General features: G+C 40.8%; 1 protein-coding gene across 1 annotated transcript; it reads right to left on the minus strand.

Annotated features, from left to right (window-relative positions):
* Positions 1-24,859: 24,859 nt before the first annotated feature.
* On the minus strand, positions 24,860-25,826 carry LOC113360927 (protein MNN4-like). The gene has a single exon (XM_026604349.1). The coding sequence runs from the start codon at positions 25,763-25,765 to the stop codon at positions 24,989-24,991; it is 777 nt and encodes a 258-aa protein (XP_026460134.1). The 5' UTR covers positions 25,766-25,826; the 3' UTR covers positions 24,860-24,988.
* Positions 25,827-27,915: the final 2,089 nt, after the last annotated feature.

Raw genomic sequence — 27,915 nt, forward strand, 5'->3', positions numbered from 1 at the left:
GATGAAAGAGGCTAACTCCACTCCCCTAAGTCATCGCCTGGCAAACACCCCCATTCCGCTGAAGTGCCCTGTCCCAACTTTCGAATGCTATGACGGGTCAAGTGATCCCGCGGCACATATACGGTATTATAATCGTATCTTATCCCGATGGAGTCAAAACGACGTTATCCTCTGTAGGTATTTCCTATCAAGTCTGAAGGGTCGGCTTTGTCTTGGTTTGAAAACTTTCCACCTGACTCCATCAATTCCTACGATCAACTCGCAGAGAAATTTTTGAGAACCTACATGTACAACAAAGTTGTCAACACCGGAATGGATAAACTCTTTTCGCTGGCAATCAGTTACAAGGAGAATACAAGGGACTACACCAACAGATGGCACAAGATCTGCCAAGCTATAAGGAGTGTAGATCCCGTAGTGAGCATCAACTGCTACAAATGGGGATTAGACCGAATGAGTCCACTGTTTGTTGAGATCCAAGGAAACGTACCTAAGACAGAAGGAGATCTTCGAATAATTATTGAGAAGCATGCTCGTCTTGAATAAATCCAGCGTGAGAACCCGAGGGCACATACGCAAAGGTCTCACCGTACCAATTCCGCAGAACAAACCAGCGGGGCGAAAAGGAATAGCTCAGTGGAACGACCGCACAAAGATAGGAAGGAACGAAGATATGATCGACAAAAAGGCAATCGAAAATTCGAAGATCGGGTTTATACAAATTTCAATGCTAGCTACGCTCGGATCTTGCGAGAGATCAAGGGACGGGAAAATTTGGAGTGGCCATGGTCTAAGGGAAAACATCCCCCAAGGACCTAGAAGTCAAAAGATTACTGTGAGTATCATTGCTTCAATGGTCACCAGACCGAGAAGTGCAAAAACCTCAAAATAATGATCCAAAAATTGGTTGATGCTGGTGAACTCAAGCAATACATACAAAAAGAAGTCACCGAGGATAGATCCAAACGAAGCAAGCAAGTCCAACTTCCATAGGGAAACCGCACAATCAACAACATTTCATGTTCCGAAGCCATATGACCCTCATTTACAGCGCAGATAGGAAAGAGGTTAAGAAAGCAATTCGAAGATTACTGCGAGTTATATAAGATTGATGGCGTAGAGGTGGACGAGCACGAAGAGTGGATGGACGCACCTATCACCTTCGATACTGAAGATATCGAAGAATATATGGAAGAACATAACGACCCTTTGGTCCTCACACTACCTGTGGCCGGATGTAACCTGAAAAAGATCCTCATCGACGGGGGAAGCTCAGTTAACGTTCTATTCTACGACATCTTCAAACGAATGAAGCTCAATGATGAGCAGATGATGCCCTCTTATTACACCATCTACGGGTTCAACGGAGCACCCGCAAATCCATTGGGAGACATCGTGTTACAGGTGGACGCTGGTCCCATGAAGGTAGAAACACGGTTCAGCGTGGTAGACGCCCCATCCCCTATAACGCCATTATTGGCCGAAAATGGGTACACAAACTCAAAGGAGTGGCAGTAACTTACCACCAATATCTCAGGTTCCCTACACCCGATGGAGTAATGGAAATCAAGAGAGATCGAGTCTCTGCAAAGGAGTGCCAGGCCACTCAAGATCGTATCAACAACGAACAGGAAGAGCAGCGAAAAACCCGAAGGGCCAAAAATAAAGAAGCTGCGAAAGAAAAGGCCATAACTTGTTCCTCAAGGAAACCGAGGGGAAGATCTTGACAAAGAATGATAATATTCTTAACACAGAGGCAAGTACTTCAGCAGCCAGCGAAGAGCAGGAACCTACCAAATATCAATTAAAGAATGTCCCTATCCTTGGGGACTCAAAGCCGATGTTTACACCAGTGGAGCCCGTAAAATAATCAACATAGGAACAGAAGAAAATCCGAAGATGATCAAAATAGGGAACATAATGAACGAAGAAAGATAAGCTTCCTTAACCAAACTACTTAAGGAGTACGCGGATGTATTCACCTGGAAGTTAGGAGACATGCCGGGGATTGATCCAAAAATAATCCAACACGAGCTACGCATCAAACCGGTCACGCCACCTTTCAGGCGAAAAATAAGAAAAGTTGCACCGGAGTATCACAAGGCAGTAGAGAAAGAGCTCCGAAAACTGCTAGAAGCAGGCTTCATCAAGGAAGTCAAGTACCCAACATGGATCTCGAACATGGTCATCATTCCCAAAAAGAACAGAGGGGTTAGAATATGCATCGACTTTACTAACCTCAACAAAGCATGTCCCAAAGACAGCTATCCACTACCGAGCATAGATCAACTGGTTGAAGCAGTGGAAGGGTACGGAGAGCTATCATTCATGGATGGATATTCTGGTTACAACCAAGTATCCCTGGCAGAAGAAGATCAACAACACACAACATTCTACACCCCGCACGGCCTTTATTGCTACACAAGAATGCCCTTCGGACTTCGAAACGCAGGGGGAAGCTTACCAAAGAATGGTCGATGCTATCTTCAAGCCATGGATTTGTGGTACCCTGGAAGTCTATGTTGACGACATGCTCGTCAAAAGAAGGCTGCGCAAAGATCACCACCAAGATCTGAGAGATATTTTTGAAGCAATGATAAAACATCACATGAAAGTAAATCCAGAAAAGTGCACCTTCGGTGTCACCTCAGGGAAATTTCTCGGATACCTGGTAACAAAAAGGGCCATTGAGGTAGACCCCGCAAAGATTCAGGCCATAGTGGAAATGTCATCTCTAAAGAATTTGAAAGAAGTGCAAAATCTCAATGGATCCTTAGCAGCCTTGGGCAGATTTATTGCCCGATCCTCGGATAAATGCAAACATTTTTTCAATATTCTCAAAAAAGAGAGTAAGTTTGAATGGACCACAGAGTGTGAAGAAGCCTTCCAAAAAATCAAGGAATACCTGGCTTCAATTCCGATCCTACAAAAACCTAATCCCGATGAGGTGTCGGCGTTGTACATAGCAGCGACATAAGACGCAGTTAGCGCAGTATTGGTCAAAACCAATATGAAGATAGAACAGCCTATCTATTATGTCAGCAAGACCCTCAATTCTGCGGAAAGGAATCACACGAAGATCGAACAACTCATCCTGGCACTAGTATAGGATACTCAAAAGCTGAGAACCTATTTCCTAACTCATTTCATCCACGTCCCATGCAAAGCACCATTGGAAGCAGTCCTCAAAAGCGCGGGGAAAGTAGGAAGAATAGCCAAGTGGAACACCCACCTGGACCAATTCAACATCATCCATGAAATTCAACACTCCCAAAAATCCCAAGTATTGGCGGATTTCTTAGCAGACCTCCCCCTGGACAACGATGAGGAGATTAGGGGCATACCAGAAGCTGACGAGGAAAATAAGGACCCGGTTGACGTCCTCGAACCCGCGAGCCAAAGACGATGGGAAGTCTTCGTCGATGGTTCCAAAAATAAGGAAGGTGCGGGAATAAGCATTGTCATCACCACCCCAACTGGAGAATGGATTGTACATGCACTCAGATTGGAATTCAAAGAGCATACTAACAACATCGTCGAATACGAGGCAGTCGTACATGCCCTCCGCTTGATAATAGAGATGGGGGTAACTGATGTAAGATTGACAAGTGACTAGCAGCTTGTCATACGGCAGATAAGGTTCGAATACAATGTATACGACGATACCCTCTCAGCTTACATGGCCTTGGTCCAAATGTTGGCATCGCAAATACCGAACATCAAGTTCAGGCACTTATGCAGGAGAGATCTCAGGCACGCGGATTCCCTGGCATATATATCATCCATGCTGAAGGAAAAGAATATCGAAGCTATCAAAATAACAAGAGTGTACGAGCCTTCAATTGCATCACAAGTTTCCTTTGCTACCAGTCAAGATACAATGGAATAAAATATTGAAGATCAGGTGGGAGAAGACATCCATAACGATTTCGACGAAGAAGAAACCCTGTCGAGAGCAAATCAAGACGAAGATTTCAGCAGCGAAGATGATTGGAGAATGGTGATTCATGCGTTTCTCAAGGATGGGACCTTACACGTGGATCATAAACAAGCCAGGAAAATACTCTCCAAAGTAGGAAGATATGATCTTCGGGATGGGGTCATGTACAAGAAATCTTTCCTCAGACCGTTACTACGTTGCTTATCCAGGAAAGAGGGGCATCGAATTCTAAATGACATTCATTACAGTGACGCAGGGAATCATAGTGGCATGAGACCACTAGCCGACAAAGCAAAAATGCAAGGATATTACTGGCCCACAATGATACAAGATGCCGCAAGAATGTACCGACGATGTGAAGAATGTCAGCGTTTCGCCAAAAAGATAAACGCGCCAGCAACAACGCTAAATTCTATGGATAGTCCGTGGCCATTTGCAAAATGGGGCATAGATATCGTTGGGTCTTTCATGGAAGGGTCAGGGAAAAGACGATTTTTGATAGTATCCATAGACTACTTCAGTAAATGGGTGGAAGCTAAACCCTTAGCCAGGATCAAAGATGTGGATGTGTTTACTTTCATATTCCAAAACATAAATTGCAGGTTCGGCATACCAGCGTAAATCATGTCTGATAATGGTAAGCAATTACAAGGGAAAAATATAGACATGCTCTTCGACACTTTCAAAATTAGGAAGAACAAATCCACACCCATATACCCTCAGAGCAACGGACAAGCGGAAGCTACTAATAAGACCCTCGCCCTTAACCTCAAAAAGAAATTAGACGAACATAAGGAGCGGTGGTGTGAGCAGCTACACAATGTATTATGGGCGTACAGGACAACACGAAGATCTGCCACCGGGGAATCCCCATTTCTCCTCACTTATGGAGCTGAAGCAGTCATACCAACAGAGATCCTCATGCCAACCACAAAGACCGAAGCATGGGAGAAAAATCTCACAACGGACATGATGTTAGAGAGACTGGACGACCTGGAAGAAAGGAGGGAAGCAGCATTGCAAAAGATGGAAAATTATCAACGAAGATTAGCGAGAGAATACAACAAAAAGGTTAAGCTTCGAAATTTTGTAGAAGGGAAGTATGTGCTAAGAACAATCTCGCGGTATCAACGAGAGAAGAAATGGGGCAAGTTAGCACCTACATGGGGAGGACCTTTTATAATACACGACATTGCGGGAAACAGTTCCTATTATCTTCGCAATCTGAAAGGCGAGGTTCTCCGACACCCTTGGAATGCTAAATGGCTCAAACCGTACTACCCACAGGAGCAACGCAGCTTTGCATCTACGTGAAGAATACCAGAAGAATAAGGCAGCGTAACCGCTCTATATGTTTCTATTCTGGACGAGGAGTAGCAGGCCTCAACCTATCAATCAAACAAACTTTTTGCAAAATCTTCGAGCAAACAAAATGGTCAAAGGACCCGCGGGGTGAACGCATGTACATTACATAATAAATTAACAATATTGGGGAAACTAGTTAATCTACAATCTCTCAGGGCTCCCCTATTAGTGTCTATGAGTGTAAGACCATGGGGAAGGCACCCAACAGAAAGAGATACCCAACCAATTTTAAGGCAGCGGTTCGACGGAATTGTTGCATGTAAATATTTCAAATAAGCATCCCATATCCTAGAACGCTGCCTCGGCCCCCACCGTTTGGGAATCCTCTGGCCCAGGATTCGCCAGCTGGGTGACAGGTCTCAAGACGATCACGAAGGTACCTACCTTCGGTGTCGCACCCAAACACTCGAACTTTTTACAAAGCAAGTTATTACTAATTTAACGCCTCACAATACTTAAAATAAAAATAAATTGATAACGCAGGTATGTCAAAAGGATGATTCATTCCATAAAGAGTTGATTACAAGTTCAGCAAATAAGATAGAGCAAGAAACACATCAAAAAATGATCTGAAACTATATAATCAACGAGGATCAACTTTCTATGACTAATAAAAGAAATCTACTTGGACGATACAGCTCCATCAACAGGGTTGTCTTTGCGAGATGAAGGTACGCTACCACCTGAAGAAGGCCCAGAAGAACCACACAAGGGCGCGGGTGGGGGACGACGCGGATAATTCTTGACAAGACCATGTTCGGCTTTAAGATCAAGTTCAATCTTGTCTAGGACTTTGTTGGTCTCCTCAGCCAACTGACATCGATCTTTATATGTGATAACATCGGTCCGCTGGTGGGCCTGAGACAATAATGAAGATAGGCGTTCCGCCTCTTTGGAGGCAATCTCTGCTGCTTCCTCACGAGACGCGGCCAACCCTTTAAATAGTTGGTTTGTCCCTCCTGATGCACTAAGGCAGATTGAGCTTTTTCAAGCTCATCATTTGCTGCGTGAAGCTGTCCCTCGAGCGCTGAAAAAAAGAAATACCAAGGGGTTAAAACAAAGAAATAACAGAATCACACTCGATAAAACGAGGTTATACCTTCGACATTAGCCGAAGCCTCTTCATACTCATTAACAACTGCGTCCCGTGCCTCATCAAGAAAGTCATACTCATCGGATAATTTCTTATAATCCATTTGAAGGTTCGCAAGAGAAAATTGACTCGCATCTAAGTCTACCTGCTTCATTGAATCCAAGTGACAAAGATGGTTGACTTCATCATTCATCTCCCCCATCCTTTTATAGAGTCGATACACATTTACTTCGAGATCTCTCTCAGACTCCACTTGGAGGGAAACATCAGCTCGGGACGCTGCTAGGGATTTACTAAGAGCGCCGATCTCGGCCCTAGCATTATCTATTTCTTCGGTAAGACGCAGCATACTATTCCTAACCCCGGAGCCTAAGAAGGAACGAGCCTGTCGTAACTCTTCTTCCAAAAGGCGCACTCTAGCCTCTAAGTCCGAAGCATGTCCTCGAGCTTCCCGCAGGTTATCACGCGTCCATAAAAGCGTACCATTGAACAGACGACGGTCATGGTTGTACTTATTTTGCATATCAACCATTTGTGTTCGCTTTTCACGCCACTCAGCTGCTAAGGCGTTGTGCTCATCAGCACGAACATTCCACTTTACGGCTTCGCTTTTCATTTTCTCCACCAACTCTACAATACGGGATTTATTTCGTTCCCTTTATTTCCGAAGCCATATCAATTTGGGGACTCCACCCACTGAAGATAGGGTGGGGAGACTCAGACAGAACACCAAAGTACAAATAGGGAATCACGAGGAGTGATAGATTGGTAAAATACGAACCTGTGAGGGACGAGACATTTCTGCGAGTCTGCTCCAATTCGTTATGGACTGCAGCAAGATCTAAACGAAGACTCTCCTCAGCGTTACCCAGCTGTTCTTTTTCCTTAAGGCGGCCCCTCAGTCCATTTATCTCCACCTCAGCCGCAGACAGTTCCTCTTCTCTATGACGAAGCTTAGCCTCCAACTTTAAAGACTTTTCTTTGAAGAATTGGTACAGAACATGGTTACCATGTTCGCTCCTCATCATCTATGTCTCAAACAACAAACATTATTACACCGAAGGGTTCGAATATCACGAAGGAAAAAAAAGTACAAGGATTTACCTCCAAGACACGCTGCTGGGGAAAACCGTACTGGTACCCATCATCTATGGCCATCATATCAGCAACAGATGATGGAGGGTCAACCACGAGGTTAGCTTCCGAAGCTCTCAAATTCTTCTCCCACATCTCCGCATCACGGTTCTCAGAAGACAATTACATCCTCTGACGAGTATAAGCGTCGGAATTCTTCTCACCAGTGACCACTGGGGCAGGATTAGGGACGAACATCAGATTCTTCTTCTTAAGCCAAGCCAAGATGGCATCTTCACCCTCAGGCATCAGAGAGTGAGGGAAATCCTCCGAAAGAGACTCAACCGCAGACTTCTCCCTGGATGTTATTTCCTCGTCCGCGCAAGTTTCAACATCACAGCCCCTGGCATGACCACCTGCGTTTTCAGCCTGCTGACCAGTGGCACCCTCTTTACCAATATTCCCAAGCACATCCCAATCATCATTTGGGGAAAGAAATGAGAAGTCTTCGGCAAGACCCATAGCAGCGTTTACATCAAAGGATTCCCCTGCGGAATATATCCTACCAAAGGAAAATTCTGGGGAAATAACAGGTAGAGTACCCACAACCTCATTCCCACCAGCAGCAAATCCTTCACCACCCACACCACTAGTATTATCGCCAACAGGGGCAGATCCCTCCTCGCCGGTACCACCTGCGGTAATATTACCCTCAGCTTCACCATCACCACCCACGTCAACTTCTTCCTCACCTATACCACCCTCGTCATCAGGGAGAGAAGTATCAGTGCGTTCTTCTCCATCGGACATTTCTTCATCCTCAGCAAACCCTTCGTTCACAGGACTAGTAACCTCCTCATAAACCTCAGCTTCACCAGTCACAACAGTAGAAGATTGCTTGGGTCCAATTTTCTTCTTCTTTGACACCTACAAACCAGTACACGTCCCAACAAAGGCTCATTTTCTCCCTCACTTAATTTTTTTTTTTTGCAACCAAGGGAAAAAATGGGGCAAATAGAATAGAGAATATAAGAAGAAACTGTACCTTGGCAGTAGCAGCACTTGGTAGGCAATTAAAGATGTGAAAATAAGACAATAAATGGATGCCTACAGTGATACCTGCAAGTGCACAGGGTCAGTTGTAGCTTGTGTGCAAGAACAGGGTCATTCCACAGGGACTTGGGAGTGTGCAATGAAGTTACACTATGCTGATAATTGATGCAAAACTAAATGCAAGGTCACAAGGCTGCAGTGACAGTGAAACAGAGATGGTAAAACATCTAACCAAGGCTATGAGCCAAGGGCAGGGAAGGCAGTGTACTGATTTCAGTGCACAGCAAGATGTGAAGTGCAAAAGCTAAATAAAACAGCAAGGAAAACTCAACTGAGCAATAAGAATAACAGAATTGGAGTTGCAAGTGACTGTAAAAACAAATTGTGGGCTAAGCTACGGCTTTGAATCCACCCTTGTGACCGAGCCAAATAATGTAGTTCTAGGTTGAATCCCTAATGGAACTAAGTGACAGTTAAGGCCAACTTAAGATCCTAAGCATACAAAAAGGGAATAGCAAGATAATCAGCTTGCTCAACTGATGTGCTCCTAGTATTGACTGTCTTTTGACAGTACAATCAATCACAAGCACTAGTGAGCACTGATTTCTCCCATTGCTCAATCAATTCAGTGAACTAAGGCTTCTAACCTAACATTCCACTACCTAACAGTCCACTAAAGCTTCATCTGATCCTCAGCTAGTGAGACTTATCTCATGACTAACATGCTAACACAAACATACATCATACAAGATAATTGAAACATGAATTCAAATATTGAACATAAACAGAGCATTGAACTACAACCCTTGAGACACTGGCTATTCCAGTGCTCTTGGGTGACACACTGGCTATTCCAGGCATACCCCCTTTCACACACATCACAACTCTATTTATAGTTACACCCAATTCTCAAAAATACCTAATTTACAAAATTAGGGTTTATCCAAAAAAAAATCCCAAAACAGTGAATTTAGGGTTTCGATTTCACCTAATTTGATGGGTCAAATCTTACCCACAACGTCGACCCAATCTTCCTCTGACTTCACTGCTTCATTCCCACACCTCAATTTCTTCTTTAGCTTCACCTAATTCATCAATCTCTAACCTAGGGTTTCAGAGATAGGAAAGGTGCGAGATTGATGAAGTAGGCGGCTAGAAAGATGGGGGAAATGATGGGTTTCGCTTTTAGGGTGGAGTAGAGTGGTTTGGTGGTGTCAGGGAATGGTGGTGATGATGGAGAAGGTGGTGACAGTGGAGTAGTTGCAGAGGGAGTGGGAGGAAGAAGATGGGTTCGATGGAAAGAAGGAGGGGAGTGTTTGGCGATGGGTATAGGTGTAGGTTGTTACAGTGTGAAGCGGGTGTAGCCAAATCGATGTCCAGCGAAGCTGAGCCGTGGGATGCGGAAATGATAGATAAATCTAACGGCTACAAGTGAAGAGGCTGGTATCGACCGTCGGATGCGTGATACAACGAAACTGACGGCTCAAGATGGAGTTAGGTGTTGTAGTGTTAGACAGGAGCTTCAGACTTTGATGTACTGGCGATGCTGCGACCATAGGATGCTGAGATGATCCAATCTGACGGCTAGAAAAGGAAACAGGTATGGATATATGAAATGGATTTGGGTGAGGGTTTTGGGCCTTGGGTATGCCAAGCCCATATCTTCTTTAAGAACAATTCTTCCTCTTCAAGCCCACTTCTAGCCTTTTGGTCTTGTGCACAACATTCTTCGCGGCTTCCTTGTGTAATTCCTCCCGGCTTTTCACCGCTTTTCTGCTCTTTTCCGCTCCGCTATTCATCCAAACTTTATTTATTACCTAAAAATGCAAAATTAGTTAATAAAAATATTTATTCTTGAAAACAATGAAAATACAGAATATGGGTTAAAATGGAGAATTAATGCACAAAAGATGAGTTAAATGCCAAGAAAAATATATAAAAATATGCACTTTTTAGCACTCATCAAATACCCCCAAACCTTAATTTTACTTGTCCTCAAGTAAAACAAAACTAAGGAAATCCTACCTATACCACTGTCGCTGGTCTCTCGAATGCATTTAGCGTATGCACTAAGCCTTTTAAACCACTAAGTGTCCCTAGTGGACGAGTGAAGTCTCGTGAAGGTTTGCTTAGAACGTACCTACAAAGTTCTAGGTCAAAATATAAGCTCATATTCCATCAAATGTGACATGTGCAAGACAGTTTAAGCTCACAGCAAAATGGAGATGTCAATCTAGCTATCAAAGGCACAATCCTAGCACTGATAACAAATAAAGACATGTGATAAGAGTGTAAAGTGTATCTACACATGTTTCTAAAATGACCTGAAGTTATGACTACTAACCACCAAGAGATAGTTTTTAGGCTAAGAACCGAATTCTAAGCCAAGCTAGCTGTCCGGCTTTACGAGAATTGTGAATGTTCACCCAATGAGTTGGTGATATTTCAGTTTACCCGCGTTATACATCGATGGATGCACCCTCCTTGCTTATTACAAGACTATTTACAACAAAAAGATGACTCTTTACATGACTCTTATTTACATTGATTACTCTCTTTTATTTTTGGAACAAGAGAGAACTATTATCTTTAACATGACAAAACATGGATAAATAAATACTTGATTTTTTTTTTTTTTTAATGAAATAACTTTGATCTTTACAACATAGTGACACTTTTGATACATGAACAAAAAGAAAAACATAATTACATGACTCTTAGCAAGAGGTGGCCCTTATCGAATGCATCCGGTCAAATTCTATGGTTGCTTTTCTTAACGTATTCTCCAACTTCTATCCCAGCCAACCAAAGAACAAGCTAGTCAAGTCTCATTCAGTATTCTAAAGTGATTGTCAATCTAACTTCCTATCAAACACCTTAAAGATCGAGGCTATACATGTATTGGTAGATCGTGCGCGTGCAAGTTTCTTATCACTATGTGAATTGTGCTAGAATCGGGGTGCCTAAATATCTAGACTAAGACTCCTAATAATTACATATTTGCACAAGAGTCAACATTTCAAGGTAAATGAGCTCCATTTTTTTTTTTTTTTTTTTTCAATTTTTCAATTTTTTTGGAATTTTTCAATTTTTTCAAAAAGATGGAGTTTTGTTTTCAATTATGGCATATTATCGTGGTATCTACTCTATACCCCCAAACCTAAACTAAACATTGTCCTCAATGTTTCAAAATATGAACAAAATTATAATACAACATATGAAGATGATCATGTTGAGTAGAGAAAAAGGAAAGAGAATACCCGATTTCGGCGAAAGCAAGATTAGACTCCGTTATTCAAGGAAAAAAATCCAACATATTTCAGCCGGGATCATATTGGATTAGCAAAATATATACAAAAGGAACAAAAGGGTTTTAAGAAATTTTATCTACTGGATTATGTACAAGAAAATTTGGTTTTTAATGGGATTGGACTTTTTGGGGAAAATTTGGTTTTGTCGGGAGACATTTGGTTTTGGCGGGAGACATTTGGAAACTTTTGGTTTTTTTTTAAAGGGAGCAAAGAGCTTTGTGTTTCTTGGGAATTTTGGAAAAGAAATTTGGTTTTTTATGGGATGAGGAAAATTTTTGGTTTTTAAAGGAAGCAAAGCCTTTTGGTTTTTAATGGGTTAAAGAAAAAACTTTTGGTTTAAATGGGATAAAAGGCCAAGCCCACTGTTGGGTTTTGCGAAGCCCAGCTACGTTTTTTTTTTTAAAAACAGGCCCACTGCTGGTGACTGGTGAGTAAAGCTCACTGTTGGTTTTTGGAATTTTGAAATTTTGGCCCACTTGAACTTTGGTTCAAGCCCACAGTTCAGAAACAAGCCCAGGTAACAATTTGAAATTTGGGCTCTTAAATAGCCAAAGGTCGAGGCCCAACTAGTCTTTGAAAACGTTTGCTGTCTTTGGGTCAAGCCCACAGTGTAAATGTTTAGTTTTCAAATGGATGTTAAGCCCACAGTCCCAGAAATTTAGTTGGCCTTTGGCTAGCTACTAACTAAAATATGAGGCCCAACTGGGCTTTCAAAAGTTCAGTTTTCTTTAATTCAAACAACAGGCCCAAATCAATCTAAAACCACAAGCCCACAAGAAATTAAACAAACAATCCCACAAGAAATTAATTACAAACCCAACAGAAAAATGGAAAAAATTATTACAAGCCCACAAATTAAAAATGGAAGCCCACAGGTTGGGTTCTCTTAATGGGTTTAGGCTTACTTGCTTAAGCACAGCCCAGCTGCTCAGTTTGGTTGCAAAAGCCCAGTTGGGCTTTGGATCATCCTAAGCTTTGGCTTCAATACTTAAGGCCCAGTTTGGCTTTGGTCTTTCTTCTCCTTCTGCAGCTTACAGCCCAGTTGGGCTTGGTTCAAATCAGTTCACTTCACAAGCCCAGTTGGGCTTTATCTTACACCAGCTGCAGCAGCTTCAGCAGAGATTGCAGCAGACTTGGCCTGGCACCAGCAGGAGCACCACAGCAGCACAAGTTCTAGCAACAATAGTGCAGCCCCAGCTCCACAGCAGCAGCACCACAAGTTCAGAGGCACCACAAGGCACAGAGCAGGACTTCAGTTGTACCTGCAGCTCACAGAAGAAAGTGAGGCACAACAACAAAATAGTAAGAACAGCAAGATATAATTGCAAGTGAGTATGCAAAGACAAGAGATGAATATGCAAGTTATGATGCAATAATGCAAAAAATGTTACACTGAAACAGGGAAGATGCAAATGCAATGGTTATGAAAGTTACACTAAGATGCAGTTATCCTAAGATGCAATGCAAAACAGTAAGATGCACAGCAAGTTATGCAAAAACAACAAACTAAGATACAAGAAAAAAACTTCAACACAACAGCAGCCAAGTCCCCGGCAACGGCGCCAAAAACTTGGTAGGCAATTAAAGATGTGAAAATAAGACAATAAATGGATGCCTACAGTGATACCTGCAAGTGCACAGGGTCAGTTGTAGCTTGTGTGCAAGAACAGGGTCATTCCACAGGGACTTGGGAGTGTGCAATGAAGTTACACTATGCTGATAATTGATGCAAAACTAAATGCAAGGTCACAAGGCTGCAGTGACAGTGAAACAGAGATGGTAAAACATCTAACCAAGGCTATGAGCCAAGGGCAGGGAAGGCAGTGTACTGATTTCAGTGCACAGCAAGATGTGAAGTGCAAAAGCTAAATAAAACAGCAAGGAAAACTCAACTGAGCAATAATAATAACAGAATTGGAGTTGCAAGTGACTGTAAAAACAAATTGTGGGCTAAGCTACGGCTTTGAATCCACCCTTGTGACCGAGCCAAATAATGTAGTTCTAGGTTGAATCCCTAATGGAACTAAGTGACAGTTAAGGCCAACTTAAGATCCTAAGCATACAAAAAGGGAATAGCAAGATAATCAGCTTGCTCAACTGATGTGCTCCTAGTATTGACTGTCTTTTGACAGTACAATCAATCACAAGCACTAGTGAGCACTGATTTCTCCCATTGCTCAATCAATTCAGTGAACTAAGGCTTCTAACCTAACATTCCACTACCTAACAGTCCACTAAAGCTTCATCTGATCCTCAGCTAGTGAGACTTATCTCATGACTAACATGCTAACACAAACATACATCATACAAGATAATTGAAACATGAATTCAAATATTGAACATAAACAGAGCATTGAACTACAACCCTTGAGACACTGGCTATTCCAGTGCTCTTGGGTGACACACTGGCTATTCCAGGCATACCCCCTTTCACACACATCACAACTCTATTTATAGTTACACCCAATTCTCAAAAATACCTAATTTACAAAATTAGGGTTTATCCAAAAAAAAATCCCAAAACAGTGAATTTAGGGTTTCGATTTCACCTAATTTGATGGGTCAAATCTTACCCACAACGTCGACCCAATCTTCCTCTGACTTCACTGCTTCATTCCCACACCTCAATTTCTTCTTTAGCTTCACCTAATTCATCAATCTCTAACCTAGGGTTTCAGAGATAGGAAAGGTGCGAGATTGATGAAGTAGGCGGCTAGAAAGATGGGGGAAATGATGGGTTTCTCTTTTAGGGTGGAGTAGAGTGGTTTGGTGGTGTCATGGAATGGTGGTGATGATGGAGAAGGTGGTGACAGTGGAGTAGTTGCAGAGGGAGTGGGAGGAAGAAGATGGGTTCGATGGAAAGAAGGAGGGGAGTGTTTGGCGATGGGTATAGGTGTAGGTTGTTACAGTGTGAAGCGGGTGTAGCCAATTCGATGTCCAGCGAAGCTGAGCCGTGGGATGCGGAAATGATAGATAAATCTAACGGCTACAAGTGAAGAGGCTGGTATCGACCGTCGGATGCGTGATACAACGAAACTGACGGCTCAAGATGGAGTTAGGTGTTGTAGTGTTAGACAGGAGCTTCAGACTTTGATGTACTGGCGATGCTGCGACCATAGGATGCTGAGATGATCCAATCTGACGGCTAGAAAAGGAAACGGGTATGGATATATGAAATGGATTTGGGTGAGGGTTTTGGGCCTTGGGTATGCCAAGCCCATATCTTCTTTAAGAACAATTCTTCCGCTTCAAGCCCACTTCTAGCCTTTTGGTCTTGTGCACAACATTCTTCGCGGCTTCCTTGTGTAATTCCTCCCGGCTTTTCACCGCTTTTCTGCTCTTTTCCGCTCCGCTATTCATCCAAACTTTATTTATTACCTAAAAATGCAAAATTAGTTATTAAAAATATTTATTCTTGAAAACAATGAAAATACAGAATATGGGTTAAAATGGAGAATTAATGCACAAAAGATGAGTTAAATGCCAAGAAAAATATATAAAAATATGCACTTTTTAGCACTCATCAGCACTCTTTGGAGGAAGGGTAGCACCAGAACCCTCCTCCTCATCTCCATCAACGACATCAAGAGCGAAAGGAAAATTCATACCCGCAAAATTCAGACGCCAAGGGCAGAAATCTCCATAACGAGCAGGAGGAGTTTCACGAGGCTTGCTGTTTTCAGAAGGACGCCAACCGCGCGGACCAGGAATCCAACCGTAAGCCCAAGGGCCAACAACTTCAATGACATTAGCATGCCACTCATAATCATGATCACGCTTAATCCTTTCACGAGCAGGAAAGAGTTTTCGTTTATCAGATCCCTCAGTGCTAGGAACATACTTCAGCTTGGCATCGCTCACCTCACTTAAAAGACGAATTTCACCCCGAGGAGCAGCAATGTTACGAAGACTAACACTCCACGGTTTACGGTTCCTACTGTTGACATAATCCCCAAAGGAGCTATTAAAATTTTGAGGAGTGTACCACTCTCTTTCAGCAGGATTTGGAACGTAGCAGGTCATCATCGTCTCCCCCTTGCTCCGCAGATAACATTCCTTCAGTGTGCACGAAGATAATTCCCAGATAATTGCGACACAGAACGATTATGAGTGTTTGTGGAAGAACCTTCACGACTATCCAGCACATCATAATAAAAGGAGTCACCCGACTTATACAGGGGCAACATGAGACCCGCCTCGAAGGCTCCAACCGTTGTCAGCAAATGAAACTCATCAAACTGATACTTAGAGATGAGTTCGTAAGTGATATCATCATCAGGGGCATAGAAGCGAACCTCAAAGTCTTGAAGCTCATGTTTTTCCTGGAACATCTCAAGATCAATATGCTTGAATGTGACCTTCTTCTTACCAACTGAAACGCTGCGTATCACTGGGGCAGCCTCTTCCTCGTCTGCGGAATCTGACGTGGGACTCAATTCTGAAGCCTTTCTTTTGGAAGGAAGATTTTTAGGCGGATCATCATTCAACGTAGTACCCTTGGAGTACTTCTCCTTGAAATAAACCGTTGGAGGAGGCGGCAAAGAACTCTGCAGGGGCACTGAAGGAGGAGCCATGGAACGAAGGGGCGGAACATCCAATGTTTCACTACGAGGAGGAGGATCCCGCATACTCCTAGAATCATCACGGGGGGAAGCCTGCGTACTCCTAGAATCTTCACGAGGACGAGAAGGAGCGCGGTTAACAGCGTACCTAGACCCAGAAGGACCCTTCGGCAGATCCCCTTTCTTAGTAGGCAAAGCCTTCGTACCAGAAGAAGATGAAACCCTATGACCACGAGGATCCGATTGCGAAGATTTAGAGGAACCTTCCCCAAGTGGAGATCTATCAGAGTCTCTACGCGGAGGGGATTTTGGCGGACTAGACGGCGGGGTCTGGTAAGGAACCCGCGGACGATCAGACATAGATACGAGGAAACGCAAAAACAGTTTAGAGGTGAATACGAGGGGGCCACCAAAGATCAAAAAAACCAATAAATTGACAGTTCATCTTAGTCTCTCCCAAAAACCCTAAAACTAGAGAACAATCAATCAATCGAAATACTGGCATATCCGCTTTGTAAAGAAGAACATGGGAAAGCATATATGCTTCGACATATGTGTTCTTCATCACAAAACAAACAAGTTACAGCAGCAGAAGATAAACAAGTCGATACAACAACGGAAGATGGACAAACCAACAGCAGAAAAAGTGAAAAAAACCCATACCTATATAGAAGGAATCCACAACACCGCAAAGAAGAAGACAAACACCAACGAACGGGCAAGGGCAGAAGAATCAGAAAGAATCAGGAACAAAGCGTGATTAATGATAGGAAATGAGCAATTAATATCTAGAGAACAAGGAGAAAGAACAAAAACCTCTGAAAAATATATGAAGACTGACAGAAAGAGAATGAAATTTATGTCTAGAAAATTTTCACATTCTCTCTCTTATTAATAAGCTTGGGAGAAGAACCGTAACCGTCCCCTCCCCTTAAGAGAGCAGTTATTACATGGGGTGGGAAACGTTCCCAAATATTTAGGGGAAGTTATTAGGAGAGAGATGAGGAATATGTAACGTTATTTTTCTTCTAAACTCCCACTAACACCCAAGTCAGAAGAAAAGGGGCAAATTGTGTGTACATATTTCACCATCAGCCACGTGTTTATGAAGAAACACGTGGAAGGCATGCGAATCGAGCCATCAAAACATGATGAGACACGCTTATAACCAAGAAGCATATCCCATCAACATCAGATCTTCGTCCAGATAATCTGATGGCAGAAAATTAAGGTGTACCGAAATATGATGTTACTGCGGAGCACCAAAAAGCTCCCAAAGATCTACTTTCTCTTTTTCCCAGAAAGAGCCAAGATCAACGGCGAGGAGAAACCTGACTGACACAAATGTGACGGGGTAAGAAGACACTTGTCTGAAACGAGCAAACGTCTCAACTACCCGCATTAAACACTCTGAGCAGTGTACGTGTCAATCAACCCATGGAAAGAACGAGGACAACCCTTCGGGATCTAGCATGGAACGCAGGGGGCATCGTAAAGGACGAAGACCTCTGCGTGATGGACACAAAGCACAAGAAGATAAGGTTGCAACGGCTCTCAGAAGTAGGTCCCACGGTCCAACCCTATAAATACCCCTCTCCACCAAGAGAGAGGGGGGTCGACCAAGTTAGAGTAATTAGAGGAGAAGATAGGAGAGAGAGAGAAATAGGAAGAGTAAGTATATCCTTTATCTCCGCAGACCTATGTACAATCAAAGTTCATTCGAATATCTCTGTAACCGTTCAATACATAGCGAAACACCAACCCCCGTGGATGTAGGCCTTAGTGCCGAACCACGTAAATCTCCATCTTATTTATATTTCAGCACTTTTATATTCATCGTATATCCTTTATGTTTCGTATTTATGTTCGTGTTCGTTTTCTTACTCATTATATGATCAACTCCTGATATTACTCGACTAGGCAGTGATGATCCCGAAGGCTTTGAGTCGATGAATCGATAGTATCATCTCTTTACGCATCTATCATATTTAATTCAAGAGTCTTTTGTATGTGCGAACTTTGTTTGTGAACACGTGGACTCCCTCGTGATTTGTGTGTTCACATCATCAGTATTAAAAAAGATGATACTCCCTCCGTTCCGATTTACTTGACGTTGTAAAGTTTTTCACGGAGATTAAGAAATATCAAAAAGAGTAAAATCTTTCCAAGTTTATCCATATTAATTCTTCTTAAAGATTTAGATGACCTAGTTTTTAGTTTGTAGATTCTGGGGAAAGTTATCAATCCCGTAGTATTTTACTTGGGATGTATTACCAAATTCTCTATCATTTTGGAACACAATAAAAATTTAGAGTAGATTTAAAATTAGAGTACTGATTTCAATAAAAATTAATAATATTGCGTAATTCCAAAACAAGGACAAATTAGTGAGAATATGAGAAAAATACCAAGACTATCGTCTATTTTGGAACATAGAAAAAACCCTAAAATATCAAGTAAAATGGAACGGAGGGGGTAAATGATAAGAATTTTATCCTTTCTTTCATCTAAAAGTGTTTTAACCCAAGTTTATTGATCTCTTACGCCCATCAAAAGTACGTACCTAAAGGTCTGTCCATCATTTTCTCACCTAATGAAATGTCCGTCGCACATTTTTGAGGGCACACACGCGCTGACGCGCATACGGCATGTGCAACACCGTTCATGTGAGGGGTTGGACTCTCGAGCCAATACACTACTGCAGTCTATTGCACAGCCAGAGACATGTGTCTTCGTCTATGACGCGTGGGTGGTATCATTCCAGAAATCAAGAATAAGTTTGTAATTTTGGAAGTAATGAGTAAAAAACCAAAACCTAGCCAACATCTCCGTTCTCCTCTTTCACATTTACAGCGGCACACGACCATTAACTTCATCTCCCATTCTGCGACGATCAAATTATCAATTGCATCTTTCTTTTGCAATTTTTGTTTCTAATAAAATCTTGCACGACCCCACGTTACCACCACCACACCACAGAGCATCCTCATGAGGGGTAAAATACTTTCCTATTTGATAAAAACCTAATTGAGTCCCCAACTCCAATAGGAAAATAAGTTCAATATCAGAGTTGTTGCTCCTCTGTGAATGAACGATAGTGGTGGTGCTGGCGACGGCGACGGCGTTTCATTCCTTAGTTGAAGGAATGATGGCGGTGGTGCTTAGAGGCGGTGGTGAATTGAAAGAATGGTAATGGTGTTGCTGTAATCATTTGAACCAATCTGGAAGTAATCGATGGGGGAAGCACTTCAATAATTCATTGACCCAATGGTGATGAAGATGCAGGAGGTGGAGATTTTGGATCGGAGATTTATTTCGCTTAAGGAGAGAATTTATTTTCTGAAAGGGGAAGAAGAAGTGTTATGTTATTCATACACCCCTGGAAATTTCGAAATTTACGACACAAACTGAAGGAGTGTCGAAAACACGGAGGGGTAATCACGTCACTTGTTGTAGCGTGTAATTCTCTTGTACCCCTTTTGTAAATATTTACGTAAATACTTCAAAGAAACAGAAAATTGTAGGGACAGCTTAGTAACTTCCAGGTGTCCGGACCAAAACTTTTGGTCACACCAAACAAATCATTTTGTGTTATATTTAGAGCAAGTCTTGTGGTGGAATCCAAAAATCATGGAATATCAAGTCTAATGGTTTTCAAGTTGGGGCTTTTCACAAAAAATCCAAGGAGGGTTCCATAGTTTGGTGGAAGGGTTCGTGGAATCCATCTAAACGCCAATAAGAATAGCGCTAAACTCAAATAAGATTGGCGCTAAAAAAACGCCATTAAGAATTGCGTTTTTTTTATCCATAAATTTAAAATGAGTTGTTGATTTATGGTGGAATCCATCCATCTTCCACGCCACCTCAGCACTTGGAACTGTGGATGGAAGCGCAAGTGTAATGGTGAATAATAGAAACGCTATTCTTAATGGAGTTAAAAAAAAACGCAGTTAAAAATGGAGCAAAAAAACGCAATTAAGAATAGAGCTTTTTTTTTCAGCCGTTAAATATCAACAACTCATTTTAAATCTACGGATAAAAAAAACGCAATTCTTAATGGCGTTTTTTTAGCGCCAATCTTATTTGCGTTTAGCGCTATTGTTATTGGCGTTTAGATGGATTCCACAAACTTTTCCACCAAATCATGAAACCGTCATTGGATTTTTTGTGGAAAGCCCCAACTTGAAAGCCACTAGACTTGATATTCCATGATTTTTCCACACTTGGAATAGGTTGGATTCCACCATAAGACTTGTTCTTATAGATAATTTTTTATCTAAAAGCATCCACAATCATTAGTGGGACTAAAAATCAAATGCCAGACCAAATTCCAAAATATAAGAAACACCTCAAACTTAGGCGTGGTTGTAGTGCTCGCGCGGTGCGGGACGTACGTATTATGGACGCACGGTGCAGGCGTGGCTATAGTGAACGCCTAGTGTGAGACGTTAATCAAATTAACGTACAAAAGTCAAGCGGATGTATTAAACTCATTTGGGAAAGTGGGATCATACTTTTCATGTCAAGCGCACTTATAATGGGAAAGTGGGATCATACTTTTCATGTCAAGCGCATTTATAATGACCGCCTGATTTCAATCGAACTTATAATAAAAGCTTGGTTTGGCGGACTTTATATCAACGTCCTGCTCAAACGCACATTGTATTAACGCTCCACTCTCAAACGCTCATTATACCCATGCCTAGTCTTAGACGTGTGTTATACTCACGCCTAACTTGAAATGCTCGTTATACCTACGCCCCATTAAATTTAGTTATAGTCTCGGCCGACTACTAAATTTAGTTCCAAACCCTAAAAACCCAGATCGAATATATCTTTAGTCAGTTCCACTACGCCTCCATTTCAGACCAAATTTGCATATAGTACCCAATTATGGTCGTGATTGTGGATGCTCTAAGAATCTCATTTTTCGAAAATAAAGTCCAACGCGTAGTATAAATTTCAATGAATACAAATAAGGTTTAAGTGATTTTATAAGTTATTTACCAGTTTAAGTTGATGGCAAAACATGTTGCTTCAGATCTTTAAATCTCCCATGGGCGGACTCCGCTGCACTAGTTGCTTCAGTCTTGAAGTGTCTATACCGGTTTTTCCATGCACGCACAAATTTTTCCTTCAACTTATCCAACCATTGAGTCCGACAATACCAGACGGCAGTCGGATAAACTTCGTTCCAATCGACAATAAACTTCTTCAATCTCTTTTCGTACATAACCTCGGTAAGAGACCAATAAACTTTCTCCCAATCTCTTAGAAATTCCAACCACTTTTTATGATTTTCCGCATGTTCTTTGTCCACTCGCTCCTTTATCTTGCCTATCTCATCTTCTTCGGGGGATAGTTTGTTCTTTCGAACATCTTCCTCTAGTTGAAAAATCATTCTCTTCTTATTATCCGCCTTAGTGGGTTCAAACAAGGCATGGCAAGTTTTTATGATATTTTGACGTATATGATATGTACATAGGAAATTTTGTGCGTCCGGGAAGACGTCGGATATTGCTTTCATTAATGCATCATCTTGATCGGTTACGATCACCCTCGGAAGTTAATTTTCCCGAAAGAGTAATTTCAATTATCGTAATGCCCAATGATAATTATAGTCCCTCTCGTTTTCCATTAAACACCAAGCCAATGTGAATGTTACCTTGTCCGAGGTTTGCCCCACGATGTTGAAAAACGACATATTTTATTTGTTTGTCTTGAAGGTACAATCCATCATAAGAACACCACAACATGTATTTGCCAATTGTGAAAACAAAGGATGCGAAATGAATATTTGAAGGGGCTTCTCTTCCGGCCCTCTTTTAATGATACGTGTGTAGTTGTAATCCCAAGCCATCTTCTCAAAGTCTTGCATAACGGACCTCCCTTCCCATTCCACCCTTCTAATAGTTGCTTGTGCGCTATAAATTGTACGTAGAGAAGACACGTTGGACTCATCCTTTTCCTTGAAGCCTCTGAGAATTTGTCTCGGTTTGATAAGTATTTTGGTCAATCTCTTTACATCCTCGAACTCATGAGGTTTCAGCTTCGCAACTAGGGAGTGACCAACAAAATATTTCGGATCCCGGTGGTAATGACAGCCACACAAAACCTCACAATCCCAATTGTTCATGTCATTTAAACGGAAAACAAGCTTAAACGGGAAATCATTCTTCCTCGTACGAGTCTTGTATACCCTATTAGTCTTCTTTGGATATACATAATCCTTTCTCTTGTGGCTATTCTTCTCCTTGTATTTCCCACTTCTCTCGCAAGCCACCTCAAAATACCTCTTTGAACGTTCAGTATTCCTCACCAACACACACATGTTCTTAAGAGCCGTCTCTTTAGCCTAAGCGATTGCTTTATTTCGATCTATTATTCCGTACATAAGATCAATTTCACATTCATTAGAAGGTTCATTACTAGCAATCCATTAGTAAAGTATTCTTTGGTCACATACCAGAGGTATTTTGTAGTATTCCGACATATCCTGATAAAGCGGCTTTGTATTTGTTGGATCAATATATGTCACCACCTAAAGATCGAACGGAAATTAGTTCCAAACGAAATTAAAACACTATGCCGGAAACACGTACCGGCATGCTCGACCAATGTTACGGCATTGTCGAACTTAGCCAAAACTGAAGACCAAATTTGAAACATATTCCGGCATACATTATTCATTAGACAGCAACGCCGGAAAACAAGGTGCCGGCACTGTCGTAATTTATTGTCCCAAGCCGGTACACGCTACCAGCATTCCAATTAATTGATATATAATGCCGGTATTTAGCTCTGGAAAACATTTATTCATGTATGTTTTTTGTAGGTACCGGCATTGTAAATTTGAAACTCAACAACGCCGGTTCCACTGCCGGCATTCTCGAAATTAATGGTACCACGCCGGTAACTGGTTCCGGCGTTGATGGTTATTAATTTTCCATGCCGGTTTTTGGGTTTACATGGAAATGTTTCCTGTATGTTTTTCATGCAGTTCCGGCATGGTAACCTATCAATGAACCCATGCCGGTTTAATATTGCGCAGTATATTCCTTGGTAGGTAAAAAAGTTAACTGCGTACCGGCATAGTTTTTTGGTAGAATACTGTGCCGGATCAATATTGAAATGGGGGGATATCGCTTTACCGGCATGGTCGTAGTATGAATACCATGCCGGTAACGTGTCTGCCGGCATGGTATTCATAGTACGACCATGCCGGCACCGAGGTTTTACAGTTGAAAAAAATCGATTTTTCAACCTCCTAGCAGCTTTACCTGTGTATTGGGGATGCTTGCATGTTGTGCAAGTTTACTTTCTTTTGTAGCTTCTTCGAAAAACTCTCCATACTCGACAAAATCATCATTCAAGGGTGTTGGCTACAAAGAGTTGCAATTGAGAGTTGTTGTCGTTAGCTCCTTGTTGTAGTAGAGCTAAAGATTCAGCCGCTGCAATTCTCTCCTCACAATCATCTTCCATTTTCACAAAAAAATTTCCACTCAAAAATATTTTTCCCTCCTTCTACTCTCACCTCACTCACCAAAATTCAAATAAAACACACACTAATCATTTATCAAAAATCTTAAGATTTTACTAATTATTATTAATCACTAATCCTGATTAGTGAGGGGTAGATTAGGTAATACGTAAAATACTTAGATAAGGGATGACCCCGAATTGATATCTGGAACTAATTTTTGTCTTTCTCTTATATCCTCCAATTCCTTTTTTATCCCCAATTAATGGTTCTTAATAAATTAAGGAACTGGCCACAGAATTTAAAACTAATGGACATTTAAAACCAATGGACCATAGAGTAATATGTTCACTCTGGAGTCTGGACCAAATCCATAACTTTCTTTTCTTTTAGTCTCTTTTTGGCATCAAGACCATAAAAGGAATTGTATCTAGCCAACTACACAATCTTTATAACTATCATTAAAGCAAAGGAACGAGTTAGTTTGGCCAAACTAAAAAGCCACTATATATTTAGGGGAACCGACTCCCCCATATTAAGCTCTTACAACCTCAATTCCGAATGAGAATGTCGTGTGAATCAGAACTCAGGACCGCAAAGAGAGTGTCCTCCGAACCAAAGTGTCCTTTTTTTTTTACCTCGGACGACATGGACAGTGTACCGGTAGTGGCTTTTTTTACTCCTTCAACACTATATCTATTTCCAAAAAAAAATCTACTTCACAGTTCACATTGTGATGGGCACCCATCACATAGTCCTTTTGCTGCTTATTAACTCCTCTAGTAAATGCCCTTTCAATCAATCAATCAATATACCATGTGTACTGCACGATTCTTCACCCCACATGGAGCTTCCACATCTATCGCGACATATGACAAGTCAAACCCATGTCCTGCAGAATTGATTGGTGACCCTGAAAAGAAAACCTTAATTCGGTACATTGTTACATCCGAAATAAAAAAAAAATAAAAAAATCTAAGATTAGTTATAAATTGATTTAAAACATTATTTCATTAGTTATATAATTTTTTCCTACTACTCTCAGATTAAATTAACATAAGCTTAATCAAAAAAAATTAATACAAACTCATTTTTTAATTAATAATAATATCATGCTTTGACTTCTTCGATCTTCTTCTTCTTCTCTTCGTCTTCTACATTTTCCATCTTTGTCTTCTCTTCTTCCATTATCTTCTTCTTCTCTTGGTCTTCTGCATTTTCCTTCTTCTTCTCTTGGTCTTCTACATTTTCCATCTTTCTCTTCTCTTCTTCCATTATCTTCTTCTTCTCTTGGTCTTCTGCATTTTCCTTCTTCTTCTCCTTCTCTTCGTCTTCTACGTTTTCCTTCTCTTCATCTTCATTCTTCTTCTTTTTCTCTTCTGCTTCTGCTTCTTCCATCTTCTTCTTCTTCTTCTCTTCTTCTTCTGCTCGTTCCTTCTTCCTTTTCTTCTCTTCTTCAGTTTCTTCGACTACAAAAGCCGAAACAGGAAAAGTTCGAGAAAGTCCAAAAGGTGTTTTACAAACAATCTTACCACTACTAGGATTATCAATATAAATATCAGAAAGAGTAACCCATAACATAGTATCTTTACTCTTAACACCAGTTATTTTCTTCATCCTAAGTTTCTCAACAAATGCTGTTACTTCTGCAGCATACGATACCGGCTTACCGATACTCTTGAAATAATGTTCTTTCTTCTTTTTCTGTCTCAACCAAACAAATCCAGATGATCGATTATATCCGACTTCTATTATATCTTCTAATGGTAACAAACCATTTGGTAATGATATCTCATTTAACAACTCTAAAGTCTTCGCCTTGCATATTTCGTCTCCGGTGTAAGTTTCTGCATTCTCTCTGTGGTTCTCAATCAACTGAGACGCCATGATTTCTACACAAACAGAGAAATTTCAAAGAAAGGGTTTCGGGTTTTGTGTGACGAAGTTGTGTGTGTGATTTAACAAGGAAGAAAGGAGTTGAATTTATAGACATGTGATGACGATGATGATCTATTAAAGTTACAATAATACCCTGTGAACAATTTTGATGATTTACGACGTACGTACGTCCCGTCTAGAACTTCCCAACCAGAAATCTAATAAATGAGGGTTTGGTGTTAGATATAATTCAGTTTTTATTAATTGCCTACTCCGACATGCTAAAATGTGAATACCTAGTGCTCGCAAAGGCTAAGAAGGGAGCTTAACTGCTGATTAAACCTGACCTGATTGATTCCTTCTACTGAACTTCTCTCTTCATCCAGTTTTTGCACGGTTTAAGTTTTCATTTATTACATTTTACTAAATGGAGTGGTGGTTCATGGTTGCGGGATAGGATATTCAAGTTGGTGCAGAATAATGTCTCATGCATGGCAGCGGGTAATCGGGATCAGGACAATCATTACACCAGAAGTAAATATATTAAATGAGTTTGGTCCCTGGCTCCCTGCCGGCTGCCGCTGCACACTAATTAAATTTACCAGACAGAATCTCCAGAGAGATTAAATCCTAGCATAAATGACGTACAGTCGTGTATCAGCTGGACAGGAGTTCCTGGAGGACGTGGTATAGCAGGAGATAGGCATCACCACCATATCTTATTCAATATGTACCATCCTGGTCATTTCGATAAGGTTGGCACGAGCTATTTTCATAAACTAGTTGACCCAAGAATTAGACTATAATTTAATTTGCACCTCAAAATGTGAAAGCAAAAGTTGTAAAGGCACTGATGGTCAAGTTTATTTTTATTTTGGTGTTTTAGTATTTACTTTTCATGAATCATGATGTTGCTTCAAAAAGAAAAGAAAAAAAGAAACATGATGTTGATGGATTAGTGAGGGCTATTTGTTTTTTAATTACTGTTTAAACAGTTTTGTTACGGGAATTTAGTGGAGTTTCTAGTACTAGAAACTTCAACATTAAATGTGATAAAACTTAAATCACGTTTTTTGCTTGTTCTTTTTCCTCTTAAGTGAATCTAGATAAAATGTCTGTAGTTGTGGGACGCTGTTGTCATTTTCTAGATTTATGTGTGTATGGGTACAACAGTGTACAGTGTACTAGACAAATTAATTAGATTCATCAACTGCTCCTATTTATTTATTTTACAAATGAAAAGGTTATATTATCCGATTAAATTGAGACTTATGCCATTTAATTGGGACCTATGAATTACTTCAACCAATTTAAAGAGAAGGGTATGGGGTGTCTAAAAGATGGTAAAATACTAAATTAATCCTTAAAGAAAATTTAATTATCCTAACACAAATACAAAATCATAACCACTTTATTAACAAATACAAAAATCATTAATCAAAACTCTTTTTTTTTTAAATTTCCATCAAAATCAAAATTAAATCCTAATCAATCCAAAACAACAATTGAAATCTAATTTCATTTTGGATTTTGAAAAAAAAAATCAAAAACAAACAATTCAAGTGATTGAGTTAAATCCTTTTAATCCATTCCTTCTAAGAGGTACTCTACAATGATTTACCTCTAAATCTTTGAAATTCACTCATCAAATTTTCTGAAAATCCACCCAGAATCGGTTTATGTGTGCACTATACTAGTCCGATTGTGGTAGCAATCGGTTTTTATTATGTAGCTGCATAACCCGATTATGGGTGAACATCAACATTAATCGGTTTAAGTTAATGCACGCATCAACCGATTCCGGGTTCAAGTTCGGATTTGTAGAGAAATCAAGAATCGGATTATATTGTGACTGTTAACGGCTATTTTTTGAAATTGAAATTATAGTCGTCGGTACTTTGTGCATATAAAGAGGATAGCATATTCTCTTTCATACACTACCTAATCCAAAGAAATCTTTCTCCATTGTTAATTTTTTTTCATTTGGAGATGTCAAGTCCATCATCATCAACTACCAATTCAATCGAACACATACTTAGAAGATGCAAGCGAACAACCAAATCAATTGCGGCAATGGAAGAAGAGATGCACAAAAGAAGCGAACAAACAACTACAAATGCGACTTCGTCTTCATCACCTAACAAATATGTTAATGTAAT

The sequence above is a fragment of the Papaver somniferum genome, chromosome 3, assembly GCF_003573695.1.
Source record: "Papaver somniferum cultivar HN1 chromosome 3, ASM357369v1, whole genome shotgun sequence".
In the NCBI taxonomy this organism is placed as follows: Eukaryota; Viridiplantae; Streptophyta; class Magnoliopsida; order Ranunculales; family Papaveraceae; genus Papaver; species Papaver somniferum.